The 23,244-nt window shown below is 41.4% G+C and overlaps 2 protein-coding genes across 4 annotated transcripts in view; both read left to right on the forward strand.

The window, feature by feature from the left end:
• gnaz (guanine nucleotide binding protein (G protein), alpha z polypeptide) overlaps nt 1–5,983 on the forward strand; it is a 54,848-nt gene extending 48,865 nt beyond the window's left edge. The window contains exon 3 of the mRNA XM_017489823.3: nt 3,955–5,983. Coding sequence (XP_017345312.1) covers nt 3,955–4,299 — 345 coding nt within the window. The 3' untranslated portion in view covers nt 4,300–5,983. The remainder of the gene's footprint in view (nt 1–3,954) is intronic.
• Nucleotides 5,984–15,192: 9,209 nt separating this feature from the next.
• Nucleotides 15,193–23,244, forward strand: part of rab36 (RAB36, member RAS oncogene family) — a 9,173-nt gene continuing 1,121 nt past the window's right edge. The window contains exons 1-10 of one of the 3 annotated variants that reach the window (XM_017488240.3): nt 15,193–15,338; nt 16,696–16,791; nt 17,118–17,209; nt 17,410–17,475; nt 17,589–17,690; nt 19,089–19,153; nt 19,269–19,320; nt 21,605–21,686; nt 22,162–22,252; nt 22,508–22,624. In XM_017488240.3, coding sequence (XP_017343729.1) covers nt 16,738–16,791; nt 17,118–17,209; nt 17,410–17,475; nt 17,589–17,690; nt 19,089–19,153; nt 19,269–19,320; nt 21,605–21,686; nt 22,162–22,252; nt 22,508–22,624 — 721 coding nt within the window. In that variant the 5' untranslated portion in view covers nt 15,193–15,338; nt 16,696–16,737. 3 annotated transcript variants of the gene reach the window in all.

The following is a 23,244-nucleotide window of genomic DNA, read 5'->3' on the forward strand; positions in this document are numbered from 1 at the left end:
ATTACTCAGGTCTGGGTTTATGGCCTGGGTTTTGCTACTCTTGGTTTGGTGGTCTCATTACTCAGGTCTGGGTTGATGGTCTAGGTTTTGCTACTCTTGGTTTGGTGGTCTCATTACTCAGGTATGGGTTGATGGTCTAGGTTTTGCTACTCTTGGTTTGGTGGTCTCATTACTCAGGTATGGGTTGATGGTCTGGGTTCTGCTACTCTTGGTTTGGTGGTCTCATTACTCAGGTCTGTGTTTATGGTCTGGGTTCTGCTACTCTTGGTTTGGTGGTCTCATTACTCAGGTATGGGTTGATGGTCTGGGTTCTGCTACTCTTGGTTTGGTGGTCTCATTACTCAGGTCTGTGTTTATGGTCTGGGTTCTGCTACTCTTGGTTTGGTGGTCTCATTACCCAGGTATGGGTTGATGGTCTGGGTTCTGCTACTCTTGGTTTGGTGGTCTCATTACTCAGGTCTGGGTTCTGCTACTCTTGGTTTTGGTGGTCTCATTACTCAGGTCTGGGTTTTGTTACTCTTGGTCTTTAAACTAAGACCTATATTTTCACCAAGCACTTGAATTAACACTGCTATTTAAAAAAAAAATCCCTTGCCTTGAGTGTTTTCTTTCATATTGTACTAACGTTCTCCAAAACCGGGCCACAGCTCAATGGTATTCTTAGTCTCTGACCCAGTGAACTAGCATCATTACCCTTGGTCTTTGTCTGTGTATCATTGCTCAGTCTTGGTCTGGGTCTTACTGCTTAGAATTAGATCAGTGGACAACAACCCAATTCCTGGAGATCTACCTTCTTGAAGACTTTAGCTCCATCCATAATCGTACTCACCTAACCATCTAATCACTGCCTTATGAAGTTCTTGATAAATTAAAACAGGTGTTAGATTTTGACTGGAGATGAAACCTACAGGAAGGTAGATCTCAAGGAAGAGGTTTGGCAACCACTGCTCTAAATCCTAAAAAACTTATGAAGCCACAACAATGACTACGTTTACATGGACAGCAGTAATCTAATTATTGACCTTACTCTGAGTAAGACAGTATTGTGATTACGGTGTTTACATGAGTCGCTTTTAGAATACTCCTCTCATGTTCCCGTGTTACATGTTATAGAACATAGAGCGATTACCAGCACACGCCATTACGCCCCCACGTCACGCTGTCCGACGTTCCCTCCAGAATTTCACGTATCAACATACAGTTTGTGGTGGTACCGTATACAGTTTTGGGTGTTTTTATTTCAATTTTTTATGAACGCTTCAAGTGCAGTTAATTATTTGTCGTGCTGTACGTGCAAATAGACGACTGCTTGAAGCCGTGGGCTGCGTACAAAACCGCGTACTTACCTACTATATATTAGCTGAGCGACATGTATTTCTCCTATTACAGGCCTATAGTAGGCAAGCACGCGGTTTGGGATGCAGCCGTGCTCTCTTTTTTTGCCGTAAAATGGTTGAGCACTGCCGTGTGTGTACGTGTCCGGTCGCAAAATGCGATGAAAACTCCCACACGACGTTAATAGTGTGATTAAGGTGTTTGTCTGTAATACAAGTCGATAATGCCACTAAAACAGAAGTACTCCGCCTGCCTTAATTCGATTAGTGCTTACTTCGAGTATGACATTAATCAGATTAAGGTAATTAAAAATTGCTGTTTACATGGTAGTTTCTTAATCACAGTATTGTCTTAATCAGGTTAGTAGTGGATTATTGTTGTCCATGTAAACACACTGACTGTGTCCTTAGTCTTAGTCCTTTTTGATTAGAAAAACCCAGACCATAAACCTAGAATTGTGTAATGAGACCAATATTCTTAACTATACACTCTTAAAAATCAAGGTTCTGATTAGAAGCAAAAATGTTTTTTCAGCCTGATTCCATAGGAGAACCCTTTTAAGTTGCTCTCAAGTTTTTTTTTAGAGAACCATCTATTTACTGGTGCTTTAAAGATCCCACAAATGGTTCTTCATAGCATTACCACAAAAGTACCATGTTTTCATAAGTTCTCTAAAAAGAACCCTAGTTAGTGCTTAAAGGAACCAAAGTAAGGTTCTTAAAAGTGATGCCAGGTCCCACAAAGAACTTTATAGGGTTCACTTTAACCTGTTAAGAGATGATACCTTAAAGAACCAATACATTGATCTGAAGAACCTATAATGAAAATAAAGAACTTCTCCAAAGAACCATATAGCTCAACTCAAGAACCATACATACAATGAAAAATGGTTCTTGACAAGAAGATGGCACTTTGCAGAACCTTTGGTGATGTACAGAACTATTGAAGAACCTTTATTTTTAAGAGTGAAGCCCCAGACTAGTGGCACAGACCTATGTAATCATCCCCAGACCAAGATTTTGAGTAGTAAACACCAGATCAGAAACGAATGTAATGAAACCAGACAACCAAGACTTGGATTAATAAGCCCCCACACCAGATCTCCACTCCTGACTAATGATCCCCAGAACAAGGCTCTGAGTAATGAGGCCCAAACCTAGACCGAGGCTTTGAGTAATTATCCCCAGACAATGGTTTTGTGTTGAGAGGCCTAGACCAAGATTTTGAGTAGTGAGCCCCAGACCAGGACTGTGAGTAATGAGCCCCAGATCAAGACTTTGAGTAGTGAGGTCCAGACCAAGACATTGCATAATGACCTAAACCTAGACTTTGGCTCTACAGACAAAGCCTCTGAGAAATAAGGCATAGACAACCAGACAGCACACCTATATTGGAAACAGGTGCGTAATTTATATCTCAATATTGGTGTGCGGCGTGTTTACTAATTGGGAAGACGGTGGAACTTCATTGTTCTGGACCATCTGCTGCTTTCAGTCATCCTTGAGTATAATGTGTGATTTGAATCTGTCAGTATTGTAAGACACCACATTCCCTCTTACTGACGATTTATATAAGCTCCACACTCATGTGATAATCAGATTCATCCCAAGTTCCTTTCACACAACTTTCCTCCTGTGATTAATAAACATAACCAATTTTTGGCATGTTTAATTGGGCAAGAGTCAATCTCTAAATCAATATTTCAACCTTTCTAAAATGATAAAAAGCTCAATATTAAGCACATGCATAAAAAACACCCCAGTGTCTTCCCACTTAACATATGAGCTGCATAAGACATTGCTGAGATGCAACTTCTGCCGACATTGGTTAGTTGTGTGAGAGTGTGTGTGTGTGTGTGTTTGATATCTGAGCACACTCTGATTAATAAGAATCAAACCAAGACTTTAACTAATGAGCTTCAGACTCAGAGAATCGAGACTCAGACGAAAAAATCTGTATAATGAGACCCAGATCACGACCAAGTCTATGTTGCCTTTAGAAGAATCAGCCTTTATTTTGTCACGTATACCTTGAAATTCTTTTCTTCGATATCCCAGCTTGTCAGAAAGCTGGTATCAGAGTGCAGGGTCAACCATGATACAGTGCCCCCTGGAGCTGATAGGGTTAAGGGCCTTGCTCAAGGGCCCAACAGTAGCAGCTTGGCAGTGCTTGAACTGCTTGAACCTGAAGTTCTGATCAGTAACCCAGAGCCTTAACCATTGAGCCACCACTGTAGTCTCAAGAGGTCTCAGGACCAGGAAAATAAAATCAAGAGTCCAACTATGGTATCTTCCTGATTGTGGCTCAAAAACTGTAGAGCCCACAGTTCTGCATTGTTTTTGCATTTCACAGTCCTATCTCACCTCACATCCAACTTGAAAATGAAGTGTCAAGTTCAATCATGAATAGTGAAGAAAGGGAATGCTGCAGTGCAGCCCAGCAGACAAGAGTCTACCTTTTAGCAGACCAGTATTATAAATTATGAAGGAGCATGGGCAGAGCTTGGGGCATGGTTAGAAGTTTCTTCAAATGTTTTTTCTGCTTGCTTCTATCTATTTCTGTTCCTGTGTGTTTGTTTCGGGTTTTCTTGACTTCTCTTTCTCTATACACCTCCCACAGAGTCGCATGGCAGAGAGTTTGCGTCTGTTCGACTCCATCTGCAATAACAACTGGTTCACCAACACCTCGCTCATCCTCTTCCTCAACAAGAAGGACCTGCTGGCTGAGAAGATCAAGCGCATCCCGTTGACCGTCTGCTTTGCCGACTACAAGGGCCAGAACACCTACGAGGAAGCGGCCGTGTACGTGCAGCGCCAGTTTGAGGACCTGAACCGCAACAAAGAGACAAAGGAGATCTATTCACACTTCACCTGCGCCACCGACACCAGCAACATCCAGTTCGTGTTCGATGCCGTCACGGACGTGATTATCCAGAATAATCTTAAGTACATCGGCCTGTGCTAGGACCAGGGGATGGGGTTGGGTGGGTGGGTGGGGAGGGTTAAGAGAGACATATATCTGGCCTTCCTCACATGATTGTTATAGTGCCATGGAACCATGATGAGAATGGGGACAGGATAGGCGCTGCCACCTTACTCAAGTCATTAACCATGAAAAGTTAATGGTTAAGAATTTTGCAACCTTGATAGACATGTGTTTGCACTGAATTCATGAACACGTATAGACACACACACACACACACACACACACACACACACACACACACACACGCGTTTGCTTTTGTTTACTTACAGAGAACTTGGAATCAATTGTTAAGTACCTGTTTGACATGGAAACACTGGTACCTTAAGAAGACCGTCACCCCACCAATTCCTTTCTGGCTTACCAAACGTCTAAAATAGAGCAAGACCTCACCGTCCTCACTCTTCTGTTCTGATCTGTTCTGTCCTTTTACGCTGTTCGATTTACATGAATCAAACAATGCTACTTTGGTATAAGGTTTTTAGCAAGTCTGTGAAAGAGTTTCATTTTTAAACGACCATTTTAGAGTAGAAATGACCTACACAAGTGAGATGACAAAAGTCCTGCGAAATTATCAGTAAAAAAAAAAAAAGAAGAGACTTCTCCTTTCGTTTCCTTCCAAAGGTGAAAACTGCCAATGTTGAAATAATGCAACTTTCTTACACGTTAACGCTCACGTCTCCCATAGAAAACGTTGTTTTGTGTTTTGTTTTTTTTGTGTCTAAATTAGGTTGTGCTTTGATTCCAGTTCGAGAGCAAACGATTTTCCAAGAGTGTTACGTTACATCTGAATTGAGTGTTAAGTGTCGTAAAGATCGTTCCGATTTCCAAAAGAGACGTAAATAGTGCCAATGTAAATGTAAATAAATAACAGACCCACCCAAAACCATTGAGGTTTTTTTTACTTAAAAATGTCAAAACATTCAAATATGCATGATTTTGTTACTTTGTAATTTTGATAAATTATAGTTTGAATTGTTTAGTTATATATATATATATATTTTTTTTTTTTCATTTTACAAATATACTCCCATATATACATATATCAAAATCAAAAACACTGTGTACACATGTACAGCTGTTTTTCCAAGAGGTATTTATTGAAAAGAGGACTATAAACAGAGATGGTACGGTAACTTGGATCCAGTTCAAACTTGGATTCAGTATATGAATATTAGTAAAATGATATGCTGGTGATTGCAACAAAAGGAAAAAAAAAACAACAAAAACAAATACAAACAAAAATGAAAAACAAAAAGAAACCAAAAAAGGATTTTAAAAAGTATATACGAGCAAAAAAAAAAAAAAAAAAAAAAAAAAAAAAGAAGAGAGAGTCTTATATAAGCAAATGAAACCTTCCTCTTTGTTCTGCCGTCATTTTGAGTGGACTTTGTTCTCGGTATGGTGTGTAAATAGTATGTGAGGTGCATTGTTTGTGAGAAAACAAAAAATTCACCTACGTTCGTAGGCGTGATCGGCAGAAAAACAGGACCACGCCCATTCTGTTCTCCTCCATTTCTTCATCCTTCTCCTTCTCCTGATGATGTGCAACCATCCTGTGCTAAGGGCTTCAGGCTTGACTTTACACGATGTCCACTGAAAACAGACATATATTTAAAACAAAGTATAAAAGAACAACAATAAATTAAAAAAAAAAAAAAGATTATGCAAATGTCTTCTTGTGCGATGTTTTCTTTGGGAGGTGGTCTCGGATACGGCGGACGAGGATTTCAGGTAACAGTGTCACACGAATCAAATAAATATGACCCTTAGCTGTATTATGTACTGAGAAACACGTATGCGTATTGGGATTCTAAATCTTGCTGGAATTATTAGCTTGGTGAAAAATCAAATGGTCACGATTATTCACTTACATCAAATGTAGTCGATTGGCCAAGACTTGCTCGGAGTCTGATGTTTGCTAACAGGTTTATCTCATCCAAAATCTTTTCTGGGAATTCCTGCCTCAAGCCACATCCAACTAGTTGCTCAATGAACTTACACTAGGCCTGCTAGTCCATCGACATATAAAGTGGTGCTTGGAAGTTTGTGAACCCTTTAGGATTTTCTATATTTCTGCATAAATATGACCTAAAACATCATCAGTCCTAAAAGTAGACCTAGAGAACCCAATTAAACGAATGAGAAAAGAATATTATACTCGGTCATTTATTTATTGAGGAGAATGATCCAATATTGCATATCTGTGAGTGGCAAAAGTATGTGAACCTTTGTTTTGAGTATCTGGTGTGACCGCCTTGTGCAGTAATAACTGCAGATAAACGTTTGGGGTAACTGTTGATCGGTCCTGCAGATCGGCTTGGAGGAATTTTAGCCCGTTCCTCAGTACAGAACAGCTTCGACTCTTGGATGTTGGTGGGTTTCCTCACATGAACTGCTTGCTTCAGGTCCTTCCACAACATCTCTATTGGATTAAGGTCAGGATTTTGACTTGACCGTTCCAAAACACTAACTTTAGTCTTCTTTAAGCATTTTTTGATAGAACGACTCGTGTGTTTAGGGTCGTTGTCCTGCTGCATGACTCACTTTCTCTTGAGATTCAGATTACAAACAGATGTCCTGAAATTTTCCTTTAGAGTTCACTGGTATCATTCAGAATTCATTGTTCCATCAATGATGGGAAGCCGTCCTGGACCAGATGCAGGAAAACAGTCCCAAACCATGACACCACCACCACCATGTTTCACAGATAAGATAAGGTTATTATGCTGGTTTGCAGTGTTTTCCTTTCTCCAAACATACAATAACCCTTCTCATTTAAACCGAAAAGTGATGTATTTGGTCTCATCCACCCACAAAACTTTTTTCCAATAGCCTTCTGGCTTGTTCACGCGATCTTTAGCAAATGCAGACAGGCAGAAGTGTTCTTTTTGGAGAGCAGTGACGTTCTCCTTGCAGCCCTGCCAGGCACACCAATTGTTTAATTGGGTTCTCGTTGTCTACATTTTTGGCTTGCAAATCTGACGATGTTTTGCAGGAGGTCATATTTATGCAGAAATCTAGAAAATTTCCAAACACCACTGTATAACCAGCCTCAGTGTTTAAATGGCAGTGCACGGTTAGTCTGCTAGCCCTGGTGTTTTTGCGTAAGTCTGTCTTATTATACTGGGAAGCCTCCACCCCTTTGCTCTATTCCGATAACACACACACACACACACACATTCGCTCTCTTTTCACGCAGTCCACTCAGAACACCCTCGAAATCCAATGGACCCGGCAGCAACAGCAAACAATCACCGCACTAATTAAGTGTGCAATTAGATTATTCTGAAATTGATTTATGTCTACAGGGAGTTTGTACGCGAGTTCAAAAAATGTGTTTTTGTGCCCATGTGTGTACGCATTCAACAGAAAGGGGTTTTCATTAGGACAAGGAGACATTCGGGACGGTCACACATTCCATGCCAATTAGCATCCAAACCTTGGCCGACCCCCGTCGCTGTTTACAGAAAGCCTCATTGTTTGCACTTGGGAAGGAAAAAGAAGGGAATGTCTTGTGAAACGGCTTGCTTGATGAGAGAAATGTCTGTCCACCTCTCACTACGTTCAAACAACACTGGCCTTTCAGTATCAGTGACAAATTAATGTCTTAGAAATACACAGACCTTAAAGAAACGATCGATGAGCAGATATTATGGATCATTAGCCTCAAACCGTGTGCTTTGTGTAGGTTTAGTGAGAGTACTGTGTTCACAGTGGGGAGCTTGAGTGAGATCATCAAAACTCACTAAAATAGTGTAGAACACCCGCCTTTTTTGCACTTTGTTTGCGCCTGGCATTGGCAATCAGTGTGTTCCATCTACTCCTTTAGTTTGTTCCTCTTGGCAAACCCTTAATAGCCTTCACAGAACAAACCTTTGTTGTAGAGCTTACTTGTCCCGATGAAGGTCAACTCCCTTGAAGGTCACTGACAAAATACAGGCATTGCTTTTAATTTTGGCATGGCTAAAATTGTGGAACAAATGAGGTACAAGGCAGCCATCTTGGACATTCCTTCCCCTGGGTCCCGTCTTCTAAAGGTGAAAGGCAGAATCATACTGGAAAACTACATGATTGTATTGCACTACTTTGCACTTTGGACCACCCAATTGGCTCCGCCTCCTAAATTTCCAACAAGTCTTATTGTGAGCTACGTTGTAGTTTCGTAGCCTTGTAGCTGGAGTGCAAGATGACATCACAAATGGCAGATTTATGTAAACCTGCGAATTGGGGCAAAGTTCTTCGCCAAACAGTTTGCTTGAGGCTAGTTTTCCAGGATCAGATTAAGCCTCAATCAAATTGTGAACATCTTTAGAAAGGTCGAATCATTAACCGGAGAATTACAAACACCACGTTTTATTTTCCCACACTGATAGTAAAACCTTGAGTATCAGCCGATAACAATACACAGCCAATATATATATATATATTTAAAAACGACCAAATTTATGAATGATTTGCAAAATAAAATCAATAAATAAAAGTAAAGGAAAATTACATAGCCATAGACATGACACACAAAAATCACTCACATGGTAAATATAATATATATAATAAAGTATAACGTATAAATACAACAACAAAATGCAATCATGTCTCTTTATATGTTAATATATCAAATTCCCCCCCAAAAATAAATAAAATATGAACAAAATCTTCATCATCATTTCCAATCTTTTCCATTCGTTACAGGATCAGATCAGATTTGTTTGTTTTTCTCAGATATCTGATTCACAGTTTCTTGCTGGTGTGAGCCTGATACTGAGCTCCGCTAGCAGATTGGTGCCATCGCTATGAAACCATTTTTTCAAGGGTAAAGTGTTTGATTTGAAGACAGACCCTAAAAACAATCCATGGACACAAATTGTGCTTCATTAGTAATACCATTCTTGCATGTCATATGTAAAGTCTGTAGAATCACATGACTGGATGTTCCAAATGACTTGTTGATTCAGGAATCATTTCCATCAATAGCGTAATAACCGATAGTCACAGAAATAAATTTTCTCCGTTTTGATCAGGATTCATGGGTTTTGAGATTATGTAATGCTTTCTGAACAAGATTGTTGATCTATGAACAAGACTTTCCTGCTATATCAAATGTGTACGATTACCCGGTTTGATCTGGCCATTAAGATCTGACCCAATATAATTATACTCACTAGAGACGGTAGTGTGAGTCACAGTGAATCGACTTTTCCCCCCCATATGCAAGGATGTTTTTCCATATCGGAGGCTTCGCCAGTTTTACAGTGCAGTGGGAAATTGGTAAATGCGGTTCCGCCCACCCTCTGTTATTTCTCCAACCATAAAGGTGACCTGCTGTGCTCTGATATACAGCCCAAATCTCATCGAGGGGAAAGAGGATGGCTGCTTACAGTGACAATAAAAATAAATGAATTAGAATATCAGGCAGTGTCGAGCCACTCTGGCTGGTGTGAGGCCTTGTGACTGTCACGAGCAGTGATGAACGAGAGACAACAAAAACAGGCGGAGGGGAAATTACACACTCCGTCTCTCTCTCTCTCTCTCTCTCTGTCTCGCGTGCACACACACACTCACACACTTGTCTTAGTTTCCACGTGATGACCTTCCGCTGACATAATTATTAATTCAGTTAATTAATGCTATCCCTACACCTAAAATCTAACTCTGTGAAGTGTAATCCAATACGTAAGAGATATGTTTGCAATAGCTGACAGACTATTATGATTTACAGTCAGGTTGATGCTGGTTGACTTCGCAGTTGCGTAATGTGAACTGGTAATGTAAAAAAAAGAGTTTTTGAGGAGCAGACCACACTTTTTTCACCAAGTCTGACAGACACAGAGGCCACGCCTCCTTCATTGGGACTGACAGCTGATAGGCACAGAGGCCACGCATCCTTCACTGGGACTGACAGCTGACAGGCACAGAGGCCACGCCTCCTTCATTGGGACTGACAGCTGATAGGCACAGAGGCCACGCATCCTTCACTGGGAATGACAGCTGACAGGCCACGCCTCCTTCACTGGGACTGACAGCTGACAGGCACAGGGGCCACGCCTCCTTCACTGGGACTGACAGCTGACAGGCACAGAGGCCACGCCTCCTTCACTGGGACTGACAGCTGACAGGCACAGGGGCCACGCCTCCTTCACTGGGAATGACAGCTGACAGGCACAGAAGCCACGCCTCCTTCACTGGGACTGACAGCTGACAGGCACAGAGGCCACGCCTCCTTCACTGGGACTGACATCTGACAGGCACAGAGGCCACGCCTCCTTCACTGGGACTGACAGCTGACAGGCACAGGGGCCACGCCTCCTTCACTGGGACTGACAGCTGACAGGCACAGGGGCCACGCCTCCTTCACTGGGACTGACAGCTGACAGGCACAGGGGCCACGCCTCCTTCACTGGGACTGACAGCTGACAGGCACAGGGGCCACGCCTCCTTCACTGGGACTGACAGCTGACAGGCACAGGGGCCACGCCTCCTTCACTGGGACTGACAGTTGACAGGCACAGAGGCCATGCCTCCTTCACTGGGACTGACAGCTGACAGGCACAGGGGCCACGCCTCCTTCACTGGGACTGACAGCTGACAGGCACAGGGGCCACGCCTCCTTCACTGGGACTGACAGCTGACAGGCACAGGGGCCACGCCTCCTTCACTGGGAATGACAGCTGACAGGCACAGAGGCCACGCCTCCTTCACTGGGACTGACAGCTGACAGGCACAGAGGCCACGCCTCCTTCACTGGGACTGACATCTGACAGGCACAGGGGCCACGCCTCCTTCACTGGGACTGACAGCTGACAGGCACAGGGGCCACGCCTCCTTCACTGGGACTGACAGCTGACAGGCACAGGGGCCACGCCTCCTTCACTGGGACTGACAGCTGACAGGCACAGGGGCCACGCCTCCTTCACTGGGACTGACAGCTGACAGGCACAGAGGCCACGCCTCCTTCACTGGGACTGACAGCTGACAGGCACAGAGGCCACGCCTCCTTCACTGGGACTGACAGCTGACAGGCACAGAGGCCACGCCTCCTTCACTGGGACTGACAGCTCAGGCAAAGAGGCCACACCTCCTTCACTGGGACTGACAGCTGACAGGCACAGAGGCCACGCCTCCTTCACTGGGAATGACAGCTGACAGGCACAGAGGCCATGCCTCCTTCACTGGGACTGACAGCTGACAGGCACAGAGGCCACGCCTCCTTCACTGGGAATGACAGCTGACAGGCACAGAGGCCATGCCTCCTTCACTGGGACTGACAGCTGACAGGCACAGAGGCCACGCCTCCTTCACTGGGACTGACAGCTCAGGCAAGGAGGCCACGCCTCCTTCACTGGGACTGACAGCTGACAGGCACAGAGGCCACGCCTCCTTCACTGGGAATGACAGCTGACAGGCACAGAGGCCATGCCTCCTTCGCTGGGACTGACAGCTAACAGGCACAGAGGCCACGCCTCCTTCACTGGGACTGACACAATCAAGAATACTAAAGTCAACAATACTACAGTAAAAACAGTTTTAAAGCCAACAATACTAAGGCCAACAATACTGAAGTTTAACAATACTAAAGTCATTACTATAAAAATGTAAATGAATAAATGTAAAGTCAATAATATAAAAGGCAACAGTACTAAAGGTGATGGTACAAAAGTCAATAATACTAAAGTCAACAGTACTAAAATCAGTAGTAACACAGCTTTTTAACTGAATCTAACAGGCACAGCTGGAAGGAGGTGTCATCTCAAACGGGGCATTCAAATCGCACAAGCACGTAAAAAGTAACTGCGAATGCTAATAACACCATGGTTGATAGAAAAGATTCGCAGCTAGCGATGCTCAGTCTGATTAAACACAGAAATGGTCTAGAACGTGTTTTACGAACGAGTGCAGTTCCTGTTGGTGCAGCCGACTCAGGCTCAACACTTTCTTTAAGAGTGTACACTATGAGCGCCTGGCTCAGGCCTGGTCTAGGGTTTAACAATCAATCAGTGACTGAATGAATCTGCCTATGTGACATATCTATTCAGAGTAGGATTATAATCATTCAGCAGGCCACAGACTCCAGCAATTAGGGGCCAATGCAAGAGAATAAACATCTGTCTTTATTGATCTGAAAGAAAATGCAATCGCACCCATTCCCTGTGGTTGTGATATGCACATTTGCTTGAGTGCTCATTAGAAGAGCGATGGTTGGCATAGGTGCAGTCCAAACCCTGGCACGGTCTCTCTCTCTCTCTCTCTCTCTCTCTCTCTCTCTCTCTCTCTCTCTCTCTCTCTCTCTCTCTCTCTCACAGTCTTCCAAGGTTTCAACGCCATATAAAAATGAGTGTGCTCTCTGACACCTTATGTGCACTTCAAACTGACAGATGGTTTTAGAAATTAGGCAGCAGCAGCTCCATGGGAATCCTGTTTCACAGCATAATAAAAAACATAATTGTGTGTGTGTGTGTGTGTGTGTGTGTGTGTGTGTGTGTGTGTGTGTGTGTTTAAACAGACAGGATCACAATAACCTGTTATTGGCATTTCTGGAACCACTTCCTATGCCAATTTAAAGCCATATCAAAATAGTTGCCTATGATATCATGTTATTCCATATTTATCATAGATAATGTTATATTTGATATTAGTATGCAAGTGTGCAGTCTGGAATGTAGACGACATCAAAAAGAGCCTTCTGCTGCCACCTAGTGAACATATTTACAGGGTCTTTGTCAAATAATGGCATAACTGAGTTCATTAAGTTCATCAACCTCATAAACCCTAACTGTAGGCCTATTTCTACAGCGCCATCTACTGGTAGTCCTCTATTATTGACAGAAAAGTACTGAATTAGTGAACACACGTATTTTATTATTTTTTTTTTTACAGTACAGCTTCACACACTTCCGTGCCTTAACATCGGCTTCATTAAGTGATTTTCATAAGATTTTGGATTTTTAGATATTGTAAATGATGTAAATAATGATATAGAAATATATAAATGTAAGTGTACTCATGCAGTCAATTTGTTTCAAAGGTTTTTTTTGGACCTCATTCCTGTCAGTAAATCTGAGGTGTACAGTATGTAGTATGAAGAAATGATCATAAACCAAAACAGGAGCTTTACTGCTATTTACACATTTAAATCTACTACTGTGACTTATCTAATAAAATATATATATTATATTATCCATCCATCCATTCATCCATCCATCCATCTTCTACCACTTACTCCTTCTTCAGGGTCATGGGGAACGTGGAGCCTATCCCAGGGAGCATGGGGCACAAGGCGGGGTACACCCTGGACAGGGTGTCAATCCATCGCAAGGCACAATCACATACACACTCACACACCCATTCATACACTACGGACACTTTAGACACGCCAATCAGCCTACCATGCATGTCTTTGGACTGGGGGAGGAAACCGGAGTACCCGGAGGAAACCGCCGCAGCACGGGGAGAACATGCAAACTCCACTGAGTTTGTGGGTGTTTGTGTATATCTGAGATGTTTGTTAGTGTTTGTGTATATCTGAGATGTTTGTGGGTGTTTGTGTATATCTGAGATGTTTGTTAGAGTTTGTGTATATCTGAGATGTTTGTGGGTGTTTGTGTATATCTGAGATGTTTGTTAGAGTTTGTGTATATCTGAGATGTTTGAGGGTGTTTGTGTATATCTGAGATGTTTGTGGGTGTTTGTGTATATCTGAGATGTTTGTTAGAGTTTGTGTATATCTGAGATGTTTGTGGGTGTTTGTGTATATCTGAGATGTTTGTGGGTGTTTGTGTATATCTGAGATGTTTGAGGGTGTTTGTGTATATCTGAGATGTTTGTTAGAGTTTGTGTATATCTGAGATGTTTGTGGGTGTTTGTGTATATCTGAGATGTTTGAGGGTGTTTGTGTATATCTGAGATGTTTGTTAGTGTTTGTGTATATCTGAGATGTTTGTGGGTGTTTGTGTATATTTGGGGTGTCTGTGGAAGTTTGGTGTTTTGTGGGTGTTTGTGTATATCTGAGATGTTTGTTAGAGTTTGTGTATATCTGAGATGTTTGTGGGTGTTTGTGTATATCTGAGATGTTTGTTAGAGTTTGTGTATATCTGAGATGTTTGTGGGTGTTTGTGTATATCTGAGATGTTTGTTAGAGTTTGTGTATATCTGAGATGTTTGTGGGTGTTTGTGTATATTTGAGATCTTTGTGGGTGTTTGTGTATATTTGGGGTGTCTGTGGAAGTTTGGTGTTTTTTGGGTGTTTGTGTATATTTGAGATGTTTGTTAGTGTTTGTGTATATCTGAGATGTTTGAGGGTGTTTGTGTATATCTGAGATGTTTGTGGGTGTTTGTGTATATCTGAGATCTTTGTGGGTGTTTGTGTATATTTGGGGTGTCTGTGGAAGTTTGGTGTTTTGTGGGTGTTTGTGTATATCTGAGATGTTTGTGGGCGTTTATATATATTTGAGGTGTTTTTGGATAGTTTGTGCATTTATGGATGTTTGGTGTATTTGTGGGCGTTTTAAAGACTATTATAGGACTATATTTAAACGTCTTATTTTGGAGAAGAAATGCAAATCGAGTAACGAAGTGTCACGTAGCGACAGGTAAAGCCATTCATCCTGCATCGTCATAGCAACCACCAGAGATCCTTACAGTTCATTGCGAACTCTCGCGATATTTGGAAACTGCTAAATGTTAAGAGCTTGGTCATTAATTAAAACGACTCGCTTCTTTATATAAATAATATAATCCTAGTTTAACCCACTGCATCTACACCGCAGTACAGAACATTTCGAACGCTTCAGCATTTATGCTTCGAAGTTCTCTCAAGGTATCGTGGGATTTCGCGTTCAGTCACGTGACTTCTACAGCTCGGTTATCAGGGAAGGTGAGTCACGTGGTTTCTCGGGCGGAGCTGTTACCGTGGAGATTTGGGTTGACTGATGCACAGAGCGGATAAGCGAGAGGACTCGCCTGGACCGAGACTGCGTTTCTGATTGAAAATTAACCAAATAAACACACAACAAACATCAGGCTCGGTGAGTAGAAAGCGTTGTCTGGCTGTAAAATGTCTGAAGTGTTAAAGGGAAGAGGATTTATTGCGTGGGAATGTGTAATATGTTCGGCAGGTGAAGGACGCAGACGCTGATGATTCACCTTAATGTTGGATTTTCTTAATAAACTTGTTCAAAAATTCAAATGAAACCTCACGAGGAAACATTTAAATATGATATTTATTGGTCTTAAAAGATGTCCTCAATCCACAGGTTCTATGGCAGGGGTTCACAAACTTTTACAGCTAGGGACAGTAATGCAACTGGTCTAATATTAGGCACAAATATGTACATAAAATAATCCTATCTATCTATCTATCTATCTATCTATCTATCTATCTATCTATCTATCTATCTATCATTATTAATTAGTATATATTATTTATTGAGTTAGTTAGTCAGATAGTTTTTTAGTTAGTTAAGTAGTTTAATTAGTTAATTGTTTAGTCAGTTAGAAGTTAGTTGTTTATCTAGTTAGTTGATTGTTTAGTTAGTTGGATAGTTGGTTAATTACATAGTTGTATAGCTAGTTAGTTACACAGTTAGTTGTTTAGTTAGTTATCTAGTTAGTTGTTCAGTTAGTTACGTGATTAGTTAAATAGATAGTTGGTTAGTTAGATAGTTTGTTAGTTGGTTATTTTTTTTATTTATGTAGTTGGTTAATTAATCAGTTAGTTGGTTAGTTAGTTGTTTAGGTAGTTATTTATTTAGTTTGTTGATTAGTTAGTTGTTTAGTTACTTAGCTAATTAGTTACTAGTTTACTTGGTTACTTAGTTAGATATCTACTTAGTTAGTTACTTAGTTATTAATTAATTAGAAGCACACATTGTCCACCCACAGAACACATCCCAGATGCAGTGTGCTGAAAGACCTGAAACTTTTTAGATACTAAATAAATATTGAAATATCCATTAGCTGTTTTTAGGTTAATAAGATTTTGAATTTAATCTGTTCATTTCCCAAACAATTAGGCTTTAATAAAAAATAATAGTAAAAGTGGTCCTCCAGCAGGCTGTGTGATGTATAAGGAAAGGAGAGCTTCGTGGTTTTGTCGTCACCCAGCTTACATTTTACACTTCATCATAAAGCATGTAAGAGCCAATTAGTTTACGCTTTCCAGAGGTGCCAGAGGTGCTTTTAGTCTCCTAGCAAACCGCTGAGAAGGCAAAGAAACACACTGTTGTGCTGAATGAACATTTCCAGTCTTGTAATATCGTTATCTTAAACCACGACAGGCCTTTATGCAACACTGAGTTTTTGTGACGGGAAGGATGACGCTTTATCTTTGGTTGGCGTACCGCGTAAATACCGCAATGAATGTGTCCCGCGTTTGCTCTGCAGGCGAGCGTCGGGTCGCTGTGAGCTCTGCTGTGCGGCGGCAGAATGCAGTTCGCTTTTCCTGTCAGCAAGAACAGGATCATATCCACCTTTCCCAAGGTAAAGAATCAGAGTCTGATTCACCGGCACTCGATCCCTTCACGCGTTAGTGTATAATCATCCCACATTTCGTCACCCCGGAGATCGGGTAGTGTTTAATCATCGTGAAAATGGATTATTCCAGAGTGCTGCTGAATTCTCAAATCTGATTGGTCAGGAGTCAGGTGTTAATGAATGATTTTTCCCTAACAAGCAATTAATGCGTTATTGTTTCTATAGTAACAGCTCATACGTAAGGTGAGTGCTCAACATAAAAAAAAAAAGCCAGCACGTTTATAATGACGCTAAAGTTTGAGTTTGAATTTCTTTGCGTGTGTGTGTTGCAGTGTTATAATCCACAAGCGTGTTTGCAGATGAAGGAAGACTGGAACGTTAAAGCCAAGCTAGCTTTTAAAGACCGAGCCACCTGGCAGCAGAGGTGAGAGCCGCCACCTTTCATTATGCAGCAGCAGACGTGCGCATCACTTCCTGCGTGACTTCTAGTCCAACTACCTCACTGTTATTGCACGTAGTGTATCAGTAGTGTTCGAGTAGCGCTCGAGACCCGGTCTCGGTCTTGTCTTAAACCTATAACAGCATTTCCACGCACAAATACTCGAACTCTTTCAGTCTGGACAGATTGAAGATGTCGAAAGCCGTCGTTGTTGGAGACCTGAACGTAGGGAAGACCTGCTTAATCAACAGGTACGTGAACCTGAAGCCTGACAAGCGTAATGATGTGGGAATGGAATTGCCCGTGACCCGTGAGGCTTATTTGTCACTCGAGAGCGTTTAATCGAGACGGTCTTGTGCTCTAGGTTCTGTAAAGATGCTTTTGATCGCGACTACAAGGCCACCATCGGGGTCGACTTCGAAATCGAGAGATTTGAGCTGTCGGGGCTTCCGTTCTCCCTTCAGATGTGAGTGCTGCTTCTTCATCACAACTTTTCACGCGTGAAGTCTATTAAAGAAGAGTTACTCTGTGATTGATCCTCGTAGAACTGGATTAAATCTCTCTAAAAACAAGTCTTGGGCTGAAGTTTGGACACGCCGAATCGTTTTTTAAAATGATAATGAAATATCAATAGAGTGGAGTCTACCCAAACGGCTGAGACCACAGTGAAGATCTGTGATTATTATTATTATTAGTTCTTTTTGTTTGTTTAGTTAGGGCTTGTTTATTTTGATGTTTTATTTGTTTAAGTTTTTTTTGTTAGTTATTTGTTTAGTTTAGTATGTTTATTTAGTTTTATTCTTTTTTGGCATTTGTTTTGTTTTTGTTTTTGCTGTTGTATTTGTTTATTGTTTTTGTTAAGTTGTATGTTTAGTGTTGTTTGTTTTATTATTGTTTTGTTATTTGTTTTGTTTTTTGCTGTTTTATTTGTTTATTTTCTTGTTTTCTTTGTTAAGTTGTCTGTTTACTTTTCTCTGTTTTGCTTTTATTAATAATTTTTTTTGCTTGTTTTACTTTTTTGTTGTTTGTTTTGTTTTAGCTGTTTTATTTGTTTATTTTCTTTGTTTTTTGTTAAGTTGTTTGTTTAGTTTTGGTCGGTTTGTTTAGTTTTGTTTGTTTTTTGTTTAGTTTAGTATGTTTGTTATTTTGTTTGATACTTTTTAGTTTTATTTTTTGTTGTTTGTTTTGTTTTGGCTGTTTTATTTGTTTGTTTTTGTTTTTTTGTTAAGTTGTTTGTTTAGTTTTGGTTGTTTTGTTTTGTTTGTTTCTTGTTTAGTTTAGTATGTTTGTTATTTTCTTTTATACTTTTTAGTTTTATTTTCTTTGTTGTTTAGTTTTTTCTGTTTTATTTGTTTGTTTTCGTATTTTTGTTAAGTTGTTTAGTTTTGATTGGTTTGTTTTGTTGTTTTGTTTGTTTAGATTTTTTGTTGTTTTTTTGTTTAGTTCAGTATGTTTGTTATTTTGTTTTATACTTTTTAGTTGAATTTTTTGGTTGTTTGTTTTGTTTTTGCTGTTTTATTTGTTTGTTTTCTTTGTTTTTGTTGTTAAGGGTAAATACAGGCCATGAAGCAACAGTTTGCCAGGAGAAGGAGGTGGAGTATGGAGGGTTAGGGGCGTGTTCAATTTGCATATTCATAACTGGACTTCTTGATGAGGTTAAAAGGGTCATCATGGCCAGTTATTACATTTACACCAGTTTGTGCAAATCTTTCCAGTCTGAAAGGTTAGAAAATGAAGCAGATTTGTAAACGTTGAAGGTTTAAGAGATACAGAGAGTCTAAGGGAGAAAAGGTTTTGTGTTTATTTGCTCTGACTTGTTTATTTTAACAAACCCAGTGGTGTGTATGCTTTCTTCACCTCGTAGCTGGGACACTGCAGGCCAGGAGAAGTTTAAATGCATTGCTTCAGCGTATTACCGAGGAGCTCAGGGTACGGTCCTCGTTCAACACTCATACACCTTCATTCAACACGCCACTGAACACGCACTCGACAGCTCAACATGATGAACATCATTTCTGTGCGGTTTTGGTTTTTTTCTTCACAGTGATCGTCACGGTATTCGACATGACGGACATTCTAACACTGGAGCACACCAAGTAAGTTAGATATTGTTACTTGGTTTACTTGTGTCTGGGTCAAATCTATGAAGGCTTTGTGCCATGTCCAGTGGTTCTGTACCAGTTTTAATGGTTTTGTGCCATTTTCAGAGTCTTTGTGCCAATGTTAGAGGCCTTCTGCTATTTTTAGAGGTTTCATGCCAGTTTTTAGAGGCTTTGTGCCAGTTTTAGAGGCTTTGTGCCAGTTTTAGAGGCTTTGTGCCAGTTTTTAGAGGCTTTGTGCCATTTTTAGAGGTGTTGTGCCAGTTTTTAGAGGCTTTCTGCCAGTTTTAGAGGCTTTGTGCCAGTTTTAGAGGCTTTATGCCAGTGTTAGAGGCTTTGCGCCATTTTTAGAGGTGTTGTGCCAGTTTTTAGAGGCTTTGTGCCAGTTCTTAGAGGCTTTGTGCCATTTTTAGAGGTGTTGTGCCAGTTTTTAGAGGCCTTCTGCCATTTTTAGAGGCTTTGTGCCATTTTTAGAGGCTTTATGCCAGTTTTAGAGGCTTTGCGCCATTTTTAGAGGTGTTGTGCCATTTTCTAGAGGCTTTGTGCCATTTTTAGAGGTGTTGTGCCATTTTCTAGAGGCTTTGTGCCATTTTTAGAGGCTTTGTGCCATTTTTAGAGGTGTTATGCCAGTTTTTAGAGGCTTTGTGCCAGTTTTTAGAGGCTTTGTGCCATTTTTAGAGGTGTTGTGCCAGTTTTTAGAGGCTTTCTGCCATTTCTAGAGGTGTTGTGCCAGTTTTTAGAGGCTTTCTGCCAGTTTTAGAGGCTTTGTGCCATTTTTAGAGGTGTTGTGCCAGTTTTTAGAGGTTTTCTGCTATTTTCAGAGGTGTTGTGCCAGTTTTTAGAGGTTTTGTGCTATTTTTAGAGGTTTCATGCCAGTTTTTACAGGTTTCATGCCAGTTCTTAGAGGCTTTCTGCCATTTTTAGAGGCTTTGTGCCAGTTTTAGAGGCTTTGCGCCATTTTTAGAGGTGTTGTGCCAGTTTTAGAGGCTTTGTGCCATTTTTAGAGGCTTTGTGCCATTTTTAGAGGCTTTGTGCCATTTTTAGAGGCTTTGTGCCATTTTTAGAGGTGTTGTGCCATTTTTAGAGGCTTTGTGCCATTTTTAGAGGTGTTATGCCAGTTTTTAGAGGCTTTCTGCCATTTCTAGAGGTGTTGGACCAGTTTTTAGAGGTTTTGTGCTATTTTTAGAGGCTTTCTGCCATTTCTAGAGGTGTTGGACCAGTTTTTAGAGGTTTTGTGCTATTTTTAGAGGCTTTCTGCCATTTCTAGAGGTGTTGGACCAGTTTTTAGAGGTTTTGTGATATTTTTAGAGGTGTTCTGCCAGTTTTTAGAGGCTTTGTGCTAGTTTTAGAGGCTTTGTGCTAGTTTTAGAGGCTTTCTGCCAGTTTTAGAGGCTTTGCGCCATTTTTAGAGGTGTTGTGCCAGTTTTTAGAGGCTTTATGCCAGTTTTTAGAGGCTTTGTGCCATTTCTAGAGGCGTTGTGCCATTTTTAGAGGTGTTGTGCCAGTTTTTAGAGGTTTTGTGATATTTTTAGAGGTGTTCTGCCAGTTTTTAGAGGCTTTGTGCCATTTTTAGAGGCGTTGTGCCATTTTTAGAGGTGTTGTGCCAGTTTTTAGAGGTTTTGTGATATTTTTAGAGGTGTTCTGCCAGTTTTTAGAGGCTTTCTGCCAGTTTTAGAGGCTTTGTGCTATTTTTAGAGGTTTCATGCCAGTTTTTACAGGTTTTGTGCCATTTGTAGAGCTTTGTAGAGGTTTTGTGACAGTGTTTAGAGACTTTCTGCCATTCTTAGAGATTTTGTGCCATTTGACTTTTTTTTTTTTTTTTTTTACCTGTGTTTCATTGGTTAGAGAGATCTCCTTCAAATTTCGAAGCACTTGTTGCATCTCTGTAAGTAGGAATTTGACTGACATCGGCATTTACTTTGAAGAAATAGACACGTGCGAAACCAAAAGAACCGGCATTTTCTTGTCGTCGATTTGTCTTCGGCTAGGTAATCAACGAAATATACTTTCATATGAGCAATTAACTACTAGTGTGCAGTGTGACACCAAAAATAACTTCCATTCTGAACCTCCAAAAATAGGTGGAAATGTCTTTTTTTTTTTTGCTGCCGGTAAATGATGGCGTGAGTGTGATGGCGTCAAAGCTGAGCACACGGAGCAGTATCAGCAAGCGTGGTCATTAAACATGAGCTCCTCGTCACTGCGGAGAGGAACCACTGACGTACGGTATATAAATGCGTGCGGGTCTTTGTTTCTCTAACGTGTAGAGTTTTTCTCTCAGGCAGTGGCTGATGGAGGCTCTGAACGAAAACGAACCAAACTCCTGCTTCATTTTCTTGGTCGGAACCAAAAGAGATCTGCTGGTGAGAACTTCATCATCTCCATCATTCTCTCGCACCCAGAGGCAAACCAACAGCCATGACACACACACACACACACACACACACACACACACTGTAACGCTTTTATTTATTTATAGATTAGTAATAATATTGTAAGGAATAAACTTCACCATATCCACGATTACGAAAATGTTTACGTTTCAACCGTACAAATCCCGGTGACCGAGCCGTTACTATAGAAACGACGACGTATTCGAACAAACGCATTCATATTAATGTAAACCTGTGATTTGTAGCTGAACCATTGTCAGAGCTGCTGTTCTAGAAAATGAATCAACGCCTTCTGACCGATCGGAATGAAGCATTCGACTGCGCAGTAATCCCCCAGCACACCGCGCAGCATAATAACTAAAAGAAGGACAGAATCATCACGATAACTTCAGTCGCTCGCACGCAGTTTCCAGATGCTTCCATTAGCGTGTGTTTTGTTAATTAGTCTCCAGAGGAATGCCAGAGGACGGAGAGAGACGCAGTAAAGATGGCGGCGGAGATGAACGCGGAGTTCTGGTCCGTCTCGTCCAAAACAGGTGAAGTACACACCGTACTCACGGTCACGAGAGACACGCTACGGATAACAGAGCGCCATATTCCTCATCCTAATGAATCGTGAGCCGTAGCTGATGTCTTGATATGTGTAACACATACACGGCATGACCCTGTGGTACAGTACTGAGTAGTAAGGGTTTGTCTTTGCTCTGTGTTCACGCTCAGCTGTATGGATGATGATGGTGATGTGCTGATACTATTCTGTGTGTGTGTGTGTGTGTGTGTGTGTGAGACAGGAGAAAACGTGCAGCAGTTCTTCTTCCGTGTGGCCGCTCTGGCTTTCGAAGACTCCGTCCTGAAGGACACGGAGCTCGGGTACAGCACGGCGCGGATCGGAGACGGAGACGTTCTCAGTAAGCGTCCGTTTACTTCCTTTACGTGATGGAGTGTGTGTGTGTGTGTGTGTGTGTGTGTGTGTGAAGGTATGTTCACACAGACACCGATTTTATCGCCGCAAGTCGCCAGTCGCTTTATTATGAAGTCGCCAGTAGGCGTTCCTGTTACTGGTTTCCGTGGTAACGCGTATCGGTGGGTGGCACAACCAGCATTCCGCTTTTGAGAACAAACCAGCGTCTGTATGTAAAATTCGCCAGTGTGTACACGCATCATATCCGGTGAGAGGAGAGGAGTGTGAGCTCGAGCGCCGGACCGTCTGCGGACTCGCAGGCGGCACGGCGGATCACGTGCGCTCTACTGTCTTCACTCCCATTGGGAGTCGCTGCACCAAGTTGCTCGAAATTTGCATAAAGTTAAGCTTTTCTCAGCTTTGTCGCGTCGCCGGACACGCCCACATCCGGTCGCTGGCGGTCGCTGTTGTCACTTTCGTTTGTTAGGTGTTGTTTTGTTGGCTTTGTTTTTGTTGTTTTCTTAGTTCTTTTTGTTTGTTTAGTTTTGGTTTGCTTGTTTTGTTGTTTGATTTGTTTATTTTTTGTTTTATTTTTTTTTTGTTTAGCTATTTGTTTAGTTTAGTATG

This window comes from Ictalurus punctatus, chromosome 16 (genome assembly GCF_001660625.3).
Source record: "Ictalurus punctatus breed USDA103 chromosome 16, Coco_2.0, whole genome shotgun sequence".
Classification (NCBI taxonomy): Eukaryota; Metazoa; Chordata; class Actinopteri; order Siluriformes; family Ictaluridae; genus Ictalurus; species Ictalurus punctatus.